Source organism: Rhipicephalus microplus, chromosome 10, assembly GCF_043290135.1.
Source record: "Rhipicephalus microplus isolate Deutch F79 chromosome 10, USDA_Rmic, whole genome shotgun sequence".
Classification (NCBI taxonomy): Eukaryota; Metazoa; Arthropoda; class Arachnida; order Ixodida; family Ixodidae; genus Rhipicephalus; species Rhipicephalus microplus.
Genome location: NC_134709.1, coordinates 97,102,592 through 97,119,317, shown reverse-complemented (window position 1 = coordinate 97,119,317; position 16,726 = coordinate 97,102,592). Strand labels below are relative to the sequence as shown.

At 46.1% G+C, this 16,726-nt stretch overlaps 1 protein-coding gene across 1 annotated transcript in view; it reads right to left on the bottom strand.

Moving 5' to 3' along the window:
• Nucleotides 1–16,207, bottom strand: part of LOC142774821 (MIF4G domain-containing protein B-like) — a 40,819-nt gene extending 24,612 nt beyond the window's left edge. Inside the window, exons 1-3 of the mRNA XM_075875927.1 lie at nt 15,902–16,207; nt 10,360–10,532; nt 6,365–6,557 (exon numbers count right to left, since the gene is read on the bottom strand). Of these exons, the coding sequence (XP_075732042.1) occupies nt 6,365–6,557; nt 10,360–10,530 (364 nt within the window). The 5' untranslated portion in view covers nt 10,531–10,532; nt 15,902–16,207. The remainder of the gene's footprint in view (nt 1–6,364; nt 6,558–10,359; nt 10,533–15,901) is intronic.
• Between the last annotated feature and the right edge of the window lie 519 nt (nt 16,208–16,726).

The following is a 16,726-nucleotide window of genomic DNA, read 5'->3' as shown; positions in this document are numbered from 1 at the left end:
TGTCCTTTCGGAAGAGAGCATACCGACGCAAAAAATTCGTGTTTTTAGATTTTAAATGAGTTCCCTGTACACACAGCACTTTCGGCGAATGTTTGCAAAAGAGCTCTTGAACATCATCGAGGTTTCTAAAGGGTCCTATGACGTTCCAATGTATTATTTGTGTTGCCATGTTGGAGGTAACGTAGTGCTGTGTGTAAGGAAAAATGGGTGTGTCTGCTTCTTAAGCTAAGCGTTAAGACTCAAAGAACAGGGCCGTCACCGGGCCCCATTATTGGCTTTTTATTTCTTTTCGCGTGCTCCAGGGAGCTACGCCGATCTTTCTGCACCAGGGGTGCCGTGGTGTCCATTGCCTCCTCAGAGGCACTGCGTGCCCGCATTTGCGAGCTGATATTTTGGGCTTGAGACCTCGCCTGGTGAGACGAGGCCTTCATATCGGCCGACCCTGGGGTCTCCTTCACCTCGGGGGGCGAAACCTTCGGTCCTCTTGGGCTAGAGGTCGAAGGCACCTCCTTTGGTGCTGGGATACCCTGGCCGCTGCAAGAGCTTGCAGCGGCCGTGGTTGTCGCCGTGGGGACGAGTGGCAGGGCAGCCTTGGCTGTTCCCGCCGTGAATGGGGGCATTGGCGACCGCCTGGGCACACTGTGCCTGGCATGGGCAGTTGCCGCAGGCTGTTGTAGTGCTGCCCCCTGTTGCACTACATCGGCGAACGATGGTTTGTTTGTGAAAAGACCAGATACTTGTTGATGGGCTTCTCGGAAAGTAATGTTTTGTGTGATTTTGATTGTAACAATTTCTTTTTCCTTTTTTCATGTTGGACAGGTTCGGGAGTATGCGGGATGGGCACCATCGCAGTTTGCGCAGTGGGCCCCATCCTCCACCTTACGCTCGTCCGTAGCGTGTCCTGTGGTGGCACACTTTCCGCAGGTGAGTTGGCCGCGGAAACTCTGAGAGCCGTGACCAAAACGCTGGAATTTGAAGCAACGTCGTGGGTTGGGAATGTAGGGTATCACATTCAACTTCAAGTATCCTGTTTCGAGATGTTCAGGCAGGGTACTGGTGCAAAATGTCACAATTATGTGTTTTGCTGGGATTTCCTTCTTATCACGCCTAATTTTGATTCTTTGTACTTGTGTCACCTGCTGGTCCTTGCGGCCCTCAAAGAGCTCACCTTCAGTCAGGTCAAGCAAGTCTTGATCAGATACAACGCCTCGGGAAGTGTTGAGTGAGCGGTGTGGTGTAATTGAGATAGGAATGTTTCCAAACGATCCTAGTTTCGAGAGGTTTTCATACTTGCTCTGACTTTTTACCTCGAGGAGGAGATCCCCACTGACCATTCTTGTAGCCTGGTAACCTGGTCCAAGTGTAGTGGTGAGGCATTTGGAAACAACGAAAGGCGAAACAGTTCTGGCGTTCTTTTCAGCGGTTTCACAATGGATTACGTGGTAGCGGAGAAAGATTTCTTTCGGTTTGCTGAAATAATTGCAAAAGTCTTCGGTGCGCCCTCTCTCGAGAGAGGACGATCGTGCAATGAAGGGAGAGAAGAGAAAGCCAGAAACTAAATATGAGTTCGGCAGCCATGCCAGCCGCTCAGCATGGAGCCCAACACGGGGACGTGACAAGTCCTAAATTTATATGAGGCATGTCACCGTCAGCTGTACACAGCCGCTATAACCAAATATATTGCGCCCAAGACAGAGCACATACACAAGGTTAACCCTTGCCGCCAGGAAAAATCGGAAGTAAATGGAAGAGAGAAGAAGACAGGATAGATTTAAAGACGAAAAAAGACTAAGTTGTAGAGAGAGAGAGAAAAGGAAAAGGCGACTACCGATTTCCTCTGGGTGGGTCAGCCCAGGGGTGCCGTCTACGTGAAGCCGGGGCCAAAGAGGTGTGTTGCCTCTTCCGGGGGGCCTTAAAGGTCCAATCACCAAGCATTGGCTCAACCCCCAGGATCCCCTTTTCCCCGGACACGGCAAAGCCACGCACGGCTAGGCGTGGGAGGGAGCCGAAACTCCCCCGTTAGCTCGGATCCGTGGTGTCGCGACACACCAAACGCCTACTTGCACAGACGCCCCTGCGGGGTCCATCCATGCACCTGTCTGTGTGTCCGTTCGTCCATCTATTCAACACTCCAACTACCACCATCTCGCATCTTTTCATCATATATTCCCCGCATAGAAGCACCGCCATCCAGCGGACATTCCAAGGATTAAACGAGAGGTGGCACACGCACACTTTCTTACGGCTTGCGCTTCGGGTCGATTTCCCACCTTTAACCACCTCGTGTTCATAGTATATACAAGTTCGTTGTATTCATGACACTGCCGCTCAACGCTCGAAAACCTTTCTAAAACTAAGGAGCTTACACCCAGCGAGTATAACGTAGCAACCCTTTCTTGTTAGATAGTGCTCAATGTACATGCCAATGGCTGCTAATGGGGATTGCAGCGTGCGCGTTAACTAAAAGCCAAATACTCCTGTCTCTCATTCCTCATAAGCAGCCATTGGCATGTACATTGAGCACTATTTTTTCGTTGTTCAACAACGCGCAGAAGGAATGTCTCACCGGCACCACCTTGGAGGTCAAATTGTTATAGTTGTTACACACTACAACGGCTACGAGGGATGAACAAGTGCCGTTATAAAAAGCTTCGCCCCAAAATATCTACAGTGGATCCACAGCCACCATAGTTCTCCATAAAACAACGACAGAATTCCAAAAATAAAGAATGGTAAAAGCCATGGAGACATGATCTATTCAATGCTATTCACCACGTGTTTATAGGAGGTTTTCAGGGCCCTAGAATGGAAAGAGTTAGGGGTAAGAGTTATTAAAGAGTATCTTAGTAACCTGTGATTTGCCCATGACATTGCCTTAATGAATTTAGGGGATGGATTACAGCTCATGATTATGGAGCTGGACACAGAAAACAAATAAGAAGGTCTAAAAAACCAATATGCACAAAATAAAGTAATGTGCAACAGTCTCGGCAGAAAACCGCACTTTGCGATTGGCGAAGATGCGCCGGAAATCGTAAAGCAATATGTCCATTTAGAACAGATAATAGCCACGGAGCTGAACTATGAGAGTGAAATAACAACTAGAAGAATAAAAATGGAGTGGATCACATCCATTAGGTATTCGCAAATCATTATGGTAATTTGCCACCAACCCTCAAAAGGAAGGTATAAAACAGCTGCGTCTTGCGAGTACTTACCTACGGAGCAGAAGCCTGTAGTCTTACAAAGAGCGTTCAGCTTATATTGAGGACGACACAGTTAGCGATGGAAAGGAACATAATAGATGTAACCTTAAGAGAAATGACCAGAACAGAATGGATCAGGGAATAAACCAGGGTTAAGGACATCACCGTTGAAATCAAAAAGAAATGAACATGGGCCGGGCATTTAGCACGTGGGCAGGATAACCGCTAACCAATAAGGGTAACAACCACTGGCTGGATTTTCAGAGAGGGCAAAAGCACGAAGGGGAGACAAAGCTAGGTGGGCCGATGAGATTAGAAAAGTTCGCCGGTAGAACGTACGTAGGAGCACAAAGCACAACAACGAATTGATTGGCGGATCTTGGAAGAGGCCTTTGCCCTGCTTTGCGCGTAGTTAGGCTTAATATGATGATGATGATGATGGCATATGCACTCCTATAATAAAGGGGTCACGTCATGTTTATGTCACCTATATGCTTTAGCACCTTCCCGTAAAGTATGCTTAGGTAGCACTAGCCAGGGCTACCTATGTTCCTGTTGGCATTGTTACGAAACACGGAATAATTGGTTAAATAAAACATACGCACTGTTTGACATACGTCTATGCGTCTGTTTGTACGTATATTTAGCGACATTTTGAAACGTTCGGCTCAATTAAAACATTACACCAAGTCACCTTCTCTATGCACGTTTCCCATCACGTCCATTTATTTATTTATTTTATTTATTTTAATACCGCAAGGGCCTCCGCAGTGGAGGCATTGCATGAGGGGTGGTACAAAAGATACACTTGGTACGAGCATACAAAGATGACATGAGCTCCATGATTACAAAAAAAATACACACACGTTGGGTCAACAACTTGTACAAAAATGTAAAATTCGGCGGACACATGAGCTGGAAATAGCAATGATAAATGCGAAGCGCATCAAACAAAAAAACGGCACCAATATATCACACAATCCCGGGCGCTGTAAGCGACTTGAACTGGTCAAGGTTTCTTAATTAGACTACGTAATCTGGAAGATGGTTCTGTTCCTTTGTAGTGCGTATAAAAAATGGCTGCGCAGATGAGTTAGTACGGGGGCGAGGGTATGTTACTTGTAATTCAATATTGCTACGGCTCGATACATGCAGTTTCGGCACGATGTAAGTATTGGGTGATGAAGAATGATAAAACCGGTAAAATGATGGCAGTCTCGAAAGCTTCGGGCGGTGGCTAAGGGGAAGAAGTGCCAGGCGTGATTTCAGGTATGTGCCACTAGTAAATGATGAGTAGCCTGAGAAAAAGAATCTAACCGCGCGGTCTTGAATCGCTTCAACGCTATCAGTTCGGTACTTCTGATGCGTATCTCATATCGCGGCTGCGTGCTCTAATTTTGGGCTGATGAGGGTTTTAAAGGCCAGTAGTTCGGTCCAGGAGAGATCATTCGCGATAAGAACACCTAAGTACTTATAAGACTTCGCGGATTGTAAAGACGACCCTGATAGAGTGTAAATAAAAGTTAGTAAGCTCGCGCATCATAAAAAAGACATTATTTGAACTTGGAAAGATTTATTGACATTTGTCAACTTTTACAGTAGTTTTCAATAGTAGTTAAACCAGATTGCAACGTAAGTTGGTCTTGGTTACAAGTAATTTTGGCATACAGCACACAATCATCTGCAAAGAGACGTATGTTGTTAGTAATGTCGGAAGGCAGATCATTGATATAAAGAAGAAACAGCAGCGGGCCAAGTATACCTTGTGGCACGCCGGAAAGAACAGGGGTTGTGTTGGATTATGCGGCATTTACTATACGACAAATTGCTTTCTTGTTCCGAAGAAGTTTTCTATCCAGTTGAATGCAAATGAATCTAGATTTAGCTGTGATAGTTTGTACATTAGACGGCGATGGGGCACCTTGTCGAACGCTTTTTTGAAATCGAGAAAAATTACATCTGTTTGGATATTGCTGTCGAGATTAACGTGTAAATTATGGGTGAAGGCGGCAAGTTGTGTTTCGCACGATAGCCCTTTACGAAACCCGTGCTGTGCGACCGAAATGAAGTTATTGCGCTCAAGGGGGTTTATGATATTCGTAAAAATTACAAGTTCCAAAATTTTTGATGGAACGGAAGTAATTGAGAAGGGGCGATAGTTCAAAGGTTATGATCTGTTACCGCGTGTATAGGTTGGAACAATCTTCCCTTGTTTCCATTTAGTGGGAACACAGGTGAATGACAAGGACTGAGTGAAACGCAAGGTAAAAATGGCACTGACAGGAAATTTAATATTTTTCAGGGTTTTGAGTTTATTTTGTCCGGTCTGGTGGCATACGATAGTTTTATAATTTTAACTATGTGAAGAATTGCGCTGAGTGGGATTGAAATTGGAGGTAGGCATCGGTTCTGAAATTACTGGATGTGAGGAGAGGGGGGGGACTCATATCTGCTCCTGTTGTGAGCACTGAAGAAAATGTTCAGTGTGAGAGCAGTGTCACTATCGGTTAGTTCATCGTTCTTGTCGTCACATAGTGTTATCCTGATTGGGGAGATGGGTCGATAGTCTTTCAAAATTGCTTGGGGTTACTTTTTAGCATACTTGTTAGTGTTATCTCGTAAAAGTTTCGCTTAGCAGCGCGAATGGTTTCTCAAAGCTTTTTACTGCACTTTGATATGCTTGCCACGTGAGTTGATCATTTCTTGCCTCTTTCCTAAACAATTTTTCCTTTCTTGAGTTAGAGAACCATGACACTGGCATCTTGCTTTGATTAGTTACCGTTGAAACATACTTGTCAGTTCATTCTTGCATTTTATCCGAAAACAGCCTCCAGTTTTGCTCGGCAGGGCAGTCGCAATAACCTTGCTTGAAAGAAGTATAGAATTCTTCCAGTTCAGTGGTAAAACTTTCATAGTTGCCATGGTAATTAGGCCCTATAGCTTTGTTAGACAGACAGACAGACAGACAGACAGACAGACAGACAGACAGACAGACAGACAGACAGACAGACAGACAGACAGACAGACAGACAGACAGACAGACAGACAGACAGACAGACAGACAGACGTTCTTCACCTCTGTAAGTAGGATAACTGTGAATGTAGAGCTGGTGAAAGTTTAAGATCAGTGTTTATTTCGAAGACCATAGAAGTCGTACCTGATAGAGCTCTGTGAACTACGCTGATGCGCTTCTTTGTGGATGCGTCATCACGCCGTTCTTGCTTCTTTGACGTCACTTGAGCCGAGGGAGCGGCGTCTCCATTCTCGACGTTGCCGCTGGTACCCCGCTTTCTCCGTTGTGGCCGTGACAGACTTGTCTTCCTTCTGGACTTGGACTTCTTTGATGCACGCTGCATGAAGGAGCGTACACGAGCAAGACGTTTTGTTTATTTATCAGGGCTTCAAGTTCACGTAGCTAAGATTGTTTGGTATAACTTAGGCACTCTGAGACCCTGCCTCCTCCAAAGAGGAGGCACAAAAAGGTGTCCCAATGAGCGCGAACTTCAAACATACGTCCCAACCTCGATGGCTGGTGACTGCACATTCAAACACATTTCCAAGTGCATAAACGGGTGTATTTGGGTATTTAGTTGTGGACGCGATCATCATCCTTCCTTCCCTCGTCTGGATGTGGCGTCTCCGGATTGAAGTAGTGTGCGATTACAAGTCACCATACATGATCATACATTTTAAGCTTGAGTTTTTAACAACGTTCAGAACTGTTTTTATTTATCATTCACATTCTAAAATCATCAACTATAGTCATCATCCAGGACCGTTTTTGATAAGAAATTCAACACATGAAATCACGCTCATAAATTAAAAGATGATATCATGTAGAGGTACTTAAATTTTAGTTGTGCATGCTTTAGTGAAGAGAAACGAAAGCTATAGTGATTGACCGTCCCTAGTGATGTCTATATTACAGTGTCAGTCTCTGCTAAGCATTGCTCGTCAATATCCTTTGCTCTCGAGGTAAGTGAACTCAGGTGTTGAAGAACTATTATGCTTGCATTCCACAATTGCCTTTCGGAGGCGTACTTGCAAGCTTTTAACGGGTGTTAATCAATGGTCACAAGTTCGATCCCCGCCAGGGCAAATTTATCTCTCAGTCCATCTTTCTTTACGCTTACAATACAATCACTACTAATGAGATCCGTCATACTTTGCTTGGCGTTTTTGTGTTAGTTCTCATATTTATAGGCTGCCAAAGAAAAACAATCTCTTTCATTTCCACTTCTTTCCCCTCCTGCCCCCTCACACACTCAGAAAGAGAGAGAGAGATAAAAGAAGTATTAGTTCCGTAGTTTTTATATGTGCCCTATAAAAGTAAGCATTTCGTGCGTTTACATAAAGGAGGCGCTATGTTCCCCCATTCATCCACCCAAACAAAAAAAGGCAAATATTAGTTCGCCTGAAAACGTATACTGATTGAAACACTTCACTGTCCTTAAAGGGGCACTGACGTGATTTTGAAGCACCCTAAAAGGGACATCTTTCATTTCCATGGTGTGCAGTACCATCAACGTTCTCCACACACCGAAGCCACACAACGCTCACAAAACATTTTACTTTGATTTCAAGGCTAGTCGCCTAGCGTCTGTGAGCCAACGCCACCACATAGTGCATTGTCAGGACAAGTCAACGCAGTTCACTGGCTCTGCGAAATTCACGTCCTGCCTGCCACCTAGATAGCAGAATTCAATGTAAGAACCTCTGGACGACAATTCATTCATCATTGTTTACTTAAACCACGTGTACTTGACAGCAAACAGACTGCTTACACCTGTACATCGTGAGTTGCAGTATCCCCGTGATATAAGACCTCTATGGAAATATTACTGTGAAGTCACATTCCCGATTTCAAACCAAAACTTCTGTTTAAGGGTCTTGGTATAAAAACAATCCCAGCATATCCACGGAGCGAATGATGAGTAGGGTGAAGCGTCTGTGCCTGCGTGCTTACGTGCGTCTGTCGGTCCCTCTGTCCACCTAGTGAACACTCCAAGTACCATCATCTCGTGTCTTTTCATCACACATTCATCATATAGAAGTACCACCTTCCAGCGGACATTCCAAGGACTAAACGAGAGGTGGCTACTATATCACAAAAATGGGACGTAGAACCCATGGCGTAAGGAGCTTCGCCCCTGAAATGCATTTGCTGCATTCCCAAGCACCATGACATTCTTTTTATAGTGTTCCTTACACCCGCGTTTCAATTAAAAAACAGCAACCTGAAAATATTTAGAATTCCGGTCAATACTCCTATAAATAAATATTAATACTCCCGGCAAATCTCCCACCAAATTACCAGAGAAACTTCTTCGATTGCATTATTGTATAAACCACAATTTTAGAAGTCATGACCGCATAGAGGATAATATCTCTCTCACAGGGATCAGTGACGCCTCCCAAAACGTAATCAGCCTTTTCAACTTTCCAGTGCCGGCCTCTCCCCTTCTGGTATGCTTTTGGTGGAGGCCTGGGCAGCCGGTAAGGCCAGAATGAAATCCTCCGACATCGACAGGCTCTCCGCGGCTTTCTCGCTAGGAGCCGAACGCACATGCCGTGGTATCATGAAGGAGTCAGATCGTTTTGTTAACTTTACCGAGATTCGCGACGAATATACGCCTTGCTCATACATGACTCACCAATATTGTATAGCGAAGGCTGCTAAATCGCATCATTGTTGTTCGCTGCATTTTTACCTCATACATTTGGATACAAATACCTGACTGGTACAGACTCTTAAGCTAGTAGGTTCATGACATTCTGCGAATCGGCTGCGCAATATGCTTTCTACCTCGGTGCTGTGTCTTCAATGAATACAACCGAAAGGTACACATTACAATCAGCCTGGGTGTTGCTTTCGCAGCATTACATTACGCAGTTGGCGAACCATCCACCCCTGTGTTTCGCGCTATGATTGACGCGTCAAAGGTTTCACGAGAGGCCAACTGCCGCCCTGATTCGTACCCTAGTGGAAAGCGATGCGTTCGTTTATGCAATCGAGGAGGGAAATTCTGAGTGAGCTGGAAGATTCGCATGCTAATTGCTCATTTTCTCTTCGTAAAGTTTTCCTCACCACTTGGTTGTTCTAGTTTTGTCAAGTGGTGGCTAAAAAATGGGACTATGCATTAGGCTTTCGTTTATTTTAAGACGTGGCGCAATGAATGTATGCCCAATTACCTCTCTTTTTTTATATGAATGTACGTGATTGCTTCGCTGCAGTCACTACCAAGTTCGACGAGTCGTACGGTTTTCGGCTTCCCGCAAACCATGACAAAAACTAAAACAAATATTCTTGAATATATGCAGGCAAAAACAAAATGTGCTACACATTTTCTTGTGCAAGATTTCATTCAATTTATGCAAAAAAACATCGCAGGGTGAGTTTTGGATAAATATACCTTTTATTAGACTATAGATAGAGTGCTCGCGTTTTGCTAACGTAGCGTAGCTGTGCCCAGCGTGCGCGCGCGTCAACAATACGTTAGAGTATATTGGGCCTTTCATGATGCGCTCGCGGCCGCTTTGCAAACTGCACATCTCCCAAATTTGGTGTTACGTGACGTCAATGGATGACGAAATATATGACTGGTGCAAACATGATAATCCTGACACGCGTGTCATGTAAGAACATGACAACAAGCCACGCTCATAGCGTGCTCGCGGCCGTTTCGATAGCTCCACATATACTAAATTTGGTATAAAGTAACGTGAATAGATGACCAAGGTAAACAACACATCCAAACATGAGACTCATGACACCCAAATCATGTACTACCTCCACCTCGTATCGTTGTGCTGATTTTAAAGTGACATATCAAAATTTCTCCTGTGTGCTTCGCATATCATTCATTCGCACTCTACCTGAAATCTGCCAATTGTTATGTTTTGCAGAGTTTTTAACGCTGATGTCAGGCACAGATAAATGGTTATGACTTCTACGAAGATAGAAAAATGCTATACAGCAGCTAGCACTTGGTTGAGTGAACGGCGGATGAAGCGTACGGTGATGTCATCACTGCGACCACAATTCACTCAACCAAGTCCATGTCCTGGAAGTGTTGATGCGAACCTAGCTAAAGTACCTCTAAACACCACAGCCACCCACAGACATTCGACAACGCGTGGAGGATTACTCACGTTCGAATACACCACCGTGACAACCGAGGACTTCTTCATACCAGACTCAGTCCCAGTCTCGCACGAAGTGACCGACGCCTTTACGCCACAAGCGCCATCCGCACCCCCAGTGGCCGACGACGGTATTTCTTCATCGGCACTTTCCTCTCTAGGCGCGATAATGTCGGCCATGTCTGCGAAAAACAACATAGGATTATTACTTCAACAGAAACAGACAAGATTGGGTGAGTTGGTGACTTTTCATGATAAATATATAAAACAGCGTTTAGACAAAGCACGAAGGCGGGAAGGTTTACACACGGTGCTGTGTCTCATCTTTCGTGGGTCTTGTATCTAAATGCTTATTCATATTTTGATCATGGAACAAAACTAAAATCGCCGACGAACACGATACTTCTTAATGCGAACAGTGAGTGCAGCCTCGTGCTGGGGCAACGCCAGCCGCATATGAAGTTTTGGCTATAGGCAGAGTTATGAAATTTTGAAATTCATTACATATTGTCACAGAAACTACCAGTGTTGAAATGATTTGCACAGCACTTGGTGCATTGCGGGTGTCGCAAATAGAGTGAAACGCCAACAGCGCGTTACGACAAGCAAGGCCAGCCGTAGGGCACGCACCAACCCTGCATACGTGCGCCCATCGGAGGGGCCAGCACGCGTGTCAGAGGAAGAAGGCAACGTTGGAGGCCAGTGGCTCGGGATGTCGACAGCCTCTGCGTTCTCTCTCCTTCGTCAGTGTTCGCTCTATCAGTTACGCCGAAGCCGGCCAACCTGTACGCTACTAAGCACACGAACGGGTGCCTAAGAGATCAGCTCTAAGTAGTATTATGATCCTGATACATTTACTTGTTTATTTCGAACACTGTAGGCCTGAATACCCTGTAGTGTCGTGGAGTTACAGCGAAATGATTGGAGAAAGGGAGTTGCAGAAAAAGAAGAACAGTGCAGAAATAATTGATAACGCCGGCACCACATGCAATACGACAGTGTCGCTAGTATGAATTTTAAAAAAGGAATAAAAAACAGCTCTCAGAGTTTACAACACCCGCAAAACTATTATTACACCACGTCAATTATTCAATATAAATACGACAAATGTTACTCAAGGAATTCATCAGAACTGTCTGCCTCGTAAACGAACTCAGGTACACTGTTCTAAATCGAAATGAAAAAAAAAACCCGGCATGCTTTCGTTTTGGCAAAAAGTGTGCTTTAGACTCTGAGTGTTGCGTTACGTTCACTGTAGTGGTAGTTAAACTTGAATTTGCCCAAATTAACTCTAATACGGAAGCCGAACTTCGTAGTCTAGTGCACCGATATACACACCGCCGCCCGAAAGCTTTAAGCACTCTACGCGGTTTTGCATTGCCTCCGAGATTTGCCTCGTTTGACCAAGCGACGGTGTCACGTAATGACGTCCTCGTATGGCCTCATGATGGCGTCACAATCTATGGCGACCTGTAATATCATGATGACGTCATGAGGAGACGTTATCAACTACTGGATTCTTTCATAGCTGGGGTCGATGCTGGCGCTACTGGTGGTTATTTTTCTCGTTTTTAAAGTACTACTTCAACAGTAGTAACCACGCTGAATTCATGAAACCAGGGTACCATTCTCGCAAATATCGTAGGTGCATCATGCATTTCTCGCTGGCTTGTTGATGCGGAAAGTGTAACAGTTCAGTTTTGGTCGCGGGTTCGATTCCGGCTATGGAGGTCCAATTTCAGTGGACGCGAAATGCCAGAGGCCCGTATACTGTGCGCATAACGTGCACGTTAAAGAACACAAAACGGTCGAAATTTCCGGCGCCCTCCACTACGACATCTCTCACAATTATATCGTGGTTCTGGGAGGTTAGACCTAACTTAACATTATTATTTTTTTCTAACGATAATACATACCATTGGCTCAACCTAATATCGCATCCACTTCATGCTATGATGAATTCCAAAAGATGAAAAGAACAAAAACATTATGCCCAGCAAGACAGTTGCTAAGGAAAACTGCTTCAGAAGTACACTCAGAAGTGTTGAGAACACTTCAGAAGTGTTCCTGTATTGTAATATTATCTTGGTATCTCAGGCCTCAAATGCTAACTACTAATAAATTGGTACTAGGAAACAGTGAGCTATGTTTTCAAGTGCTCGCTAGATGCACGGGAGCGAACGGAGCGTATCCTATGCTAGCACTGCTCCTTGCACGCCTCGAAAGTCTGGGCGCGTTTGTGTAGTTGTTGCTAAAATCTCTTAATATAGAGGAAGTACCGATACTCTCCTCCAAAGTGCCCAACCCTCCTCTACCAAGTGTCCATACCTTCTTTATATCCTCTCCCGACTGGCCACCGTGTGGGCGCTGGCCCTATCACCCGGCTAGCGTCACTTTACTATCAAGAATGCTATGCCACGCTGATAACGCACGTGATGCTCATAGCGGCCCGAGAGAACGGTGCACGGCGGCTTGGTTAAAATAATGGCGGTACTTTCCTAAGAATATCCAGAGACTTTATTTGTTTCTACCTTGTAAAACTAGAGGGACTCCACCCCACACCCCTTATGAACCACTGTGCTCACGCCTACTATAGCAAACATTTTTCGACTGATAACACGAGCATCCAAACGTTGTCATGGTGACCCGCAATTCATTGATAAAGTGATATGCGGGGTTTAACGTCCTAATACCACCATATGATCATGATTGACGTGGTAGTGGAGGGGTCTGGAAATTTCGACAACCTGGGGTTCTTTAACATGCACCCACATCTGAGCACACTGGTCTACAGCATTTTTGCCTCCACGGAAAATGCAGCCGTCATTCAATCCCGCCGATTAATTTATTGATATGTGGGGTTTAACGTCCCAAAACCACCATATGAGTATTAGAGACGCCGTAGTGGAGGGCTCCAGAAATTTCAACCACCTGGGATTTTTTAACGTGCGCTAGAGACTGAGCACATGGTCCTACAGCATTTCCGCCTCCATTTGTATTGCAGCCGGGATTCGATCCCGCGGCCTGCGGGTTAGCAGCCCAGTACTTTAGCCACTAGGCCACCGCGGCAGGGCTGTGACGCGCAATTTTCTTTTGTTCATGGCTCTCGAAAACACAGCTAGCATACTAGAACTTAATCTTAGATAAATATTAACTCATGTAGTGCACAGTGCAAAAGGCGTGGGCGGATTCTGTCCATCGTGCCTAACAGAGGTCATTGGCAACATTCATCACACGGCGACTCAGCAATCTCAGCCGGGGAGCTACGAGTATGTTTTGGGTAACGATTTAGAGTACTATACACTGTACTATGGGAGAGCATAAAGGGCCTTACACCCCTGTCACGCGTGAACTTAAGTGCACTTCGAGCGAGTACAGTTAGCCGAGGGTGTCGTTTGCGCGCTGTCACACGAGCAAGTTTAGTATCACTCGCTACAAAGTACACCTGCCGGAAAGTGCGTTCGCCAACCTCACTTCGCTGCGACCAAGTGTGCAGCTTTGCCATTGGTACCAGCGACTTGCACAAAAATACGCTGTTGTATAGAGCAGCGCTCTATTTTTTAACTATTGTTTTCGTTATAAAGGATTTCGCTATGTACTATAACAAGCCATAAATGAACAAACATTCTCGCTGCTCTCATCCTCGGGCAGTTTGCGACCACGTCCGCAACGGGGATGCGGCGCACATGTTGTGCAATAGCCGCGTCCGTCACGTTGTTTACTCCCAGGCACTTTTACATGTGTAGGCGAGTCGTTCTCCAGTCGTTTACGATGGCGTGTGCCAACGGTGCGACTTCCACGAAGACAGTTTGGTCCGACAATGAGACACGGGCGCAAATTTGGCAAATATATATTGCGCTACAAACCCAACAATTGCTACAGTCATCCCTTCCAAAGTACACTTCACTTGCTCGTGTAGCAGCGAACCGCCAAAATGACACTTCGTGAGCGTACACTCGCTCAAAGTGCACTTAAGTTGCCACGTGTGACAGGAATATTACACTCGATGTGGCGCTGTTATGAAAAAATAATGCAGTTAACCAGTTCCCGACAAGAATATTCACACGTTCGCCAGTGCAATACTAGTTTTACACGGGATGAATTCTTAGAGTGGGATTCAACACGTTCAAACAAAACCACGCCACTGTAAGAACAACTGTAGATGAACCCAAAGTGTGGGGGGAGTCAAGGCACACATCATCCGTCCCGGCAATTAATGTGGTGCAATTTTCCTAAATAAACGTTTTTCTCAGAGTATGCATCCAGTCTCAGATTGCTGCCGACTTTGACAGACGACTAGGCTGTTTTTTCGCAAGGAGCACGAGTCCTTATTTTGAAGTCTTTGTTATTTAATATAGGCGCATCTTTAAGGCCAGGACTTTACCACAACAAGCGTTGTCCAGCCGTCTATAACAAGGAACGGATGGGCTCAAGGAGGTTAAGCGAAATGCCCACCCCTCCCCGAGGGGAATCGTAAGGAAATGCGAAGACATTTGTTGCGCCGAGAGAGGGTACCGTTACCGTCAGACATTCGCCTTCGCCGAGTTCAGCCATCGCCTTGAGAGGCGCACAGCGAGCGAGTGGTCCAGAGTGAAGAGCGAGCGTTCTCGGCTTGGCGTAGTCGTTTCACAGCGGCCTGTCGAACACACACTTGCCGATGTTCTTGAGAGGCGCCCAGCCAGCGAATCGTCGAGAGTGAGGCGCGAGTGGACGTTCGGGTGGGGCGCAGGAAGGAGAGAGCGAACGGTGAGATTAGGAGTGGCGAATCTTTGCACTTACCCTCTCCTACGCCCTCTTGCACCACGTGCTCCATTTTCTAGGAGCAAGGTCAAGCGCGCACGCCACAGCTGTTGCTATTCGAGAGGGAGTGAGAGCGAAGACATAATACCTGCGGCGCGCGGACACCGCAGCGGACAACGTCGGGTGTCTGACAGAGCCCGGCTCACGGTGCAAGAATACCTTAGGTAAGCGAACTCCGGTATTATCCGCTGCCCGACAATGTTCTGCTTCGCAAGGAGCCCGAGCGATGGCGCTACAAACTTCGCAAGGGGATATTACGCATTCACCTAAAGCGACTAGAAGGGGAAAGGCAGGCTCTGCCTTTCAACAGGGAAGGTATTCTTAGTTGAGCTTTTCATGTCTGGGGGCCATCGCAGTACATTGAAAGGTATGTGCCACCAAACTTAGGTAAATCCCACATCAGAAACGTGCCACTACGCCCACTATTCGCTACTCTGCCTATTCAGCAGTACTCCCGCAACTGCCCCAGGCACTCCTCACACGTCATTCATCCTCACTTCATCGGAATCCCATTTCATTGAACCAGCTAATAGGCGAAGACTTAGCCACTAGCTTACCAGTTTCATCAGTGTTCGCCAAACGGAGCTGCCTGAATTTTTTTTCTCAGTCAATCGTGTTAACCCTTCAGCACAGTACTGCTCGGGTCCACTGTTCAGAAAACAGCCTTCCCACTGTCACGTTCAATGCACAAATCATTCAATGATTCCATCATACCTACAGAGTGGGAAAAGGCAATCGGTGCCCTGCTCACCTGCGGATTCCTCGACGTTGGATGGTAGGTTCAGTCCTGTATGCACGTTGCTGTCGATGGTCGAAAGAAGGCAGCTTCGTGTCGGGCAGAGCAGCAGAAGAACGGTAACAGACGTTGACCTTTCGGCGTTACTTCGCGGTGCTCTTAAAAGACAAAGGAACGAAAACGGCAAGTTTTCTTGTATTACGCGGCTGCGCCACGGCGATCCAACTGGACTTTGATGCTACTGCCAGCCACAGGAAACGGCCGGTCCGTTGTCTCCGGCAGCTTGCGTTTCTGTATTCGAGTGACATGGGCGTTTTGATAACAGCCACGATGTCGACGATATCACGTGTTCATCAGTTGGAAAACTATCGCACGCGAAATCGCGCTCATCTTCGGCAACGCTCTTTGAGTGGGTTAGCCACTCAATAAAATTGTACATTTGTCCAGTCACTTTTCACACAGCCGGAGGCGTAAGGCCGTCCCTGTTACAATGAGCGCCGCATCTTAGAACACCGAAGCGAAGTAGATAGGAAACGCGGCACTTCGCCGAAGAAACGCGTCATGCACCCCTTCAAACGAATAATCCGGTGCCGTGACCTGGCGTGCAGCCGACGTGAAAAGTGTAGAAAACGTGAAATATGAAAAAACAACTTTCGGGCACTTAGCGTTGAATCTGGTCGAACTTCATTTTACGATCTAAAAGCGTGCGGCTACTTCTGCATTAGAAGAAGGTGACTGTATTGAATGATTGATTGATGGATTGATTGGTTGCTTGATTGAGGAAACCTTGACGAGGTCGTGTTAGTGACACCCGCGTCGGGACCATTAGGTCTCAGCCGC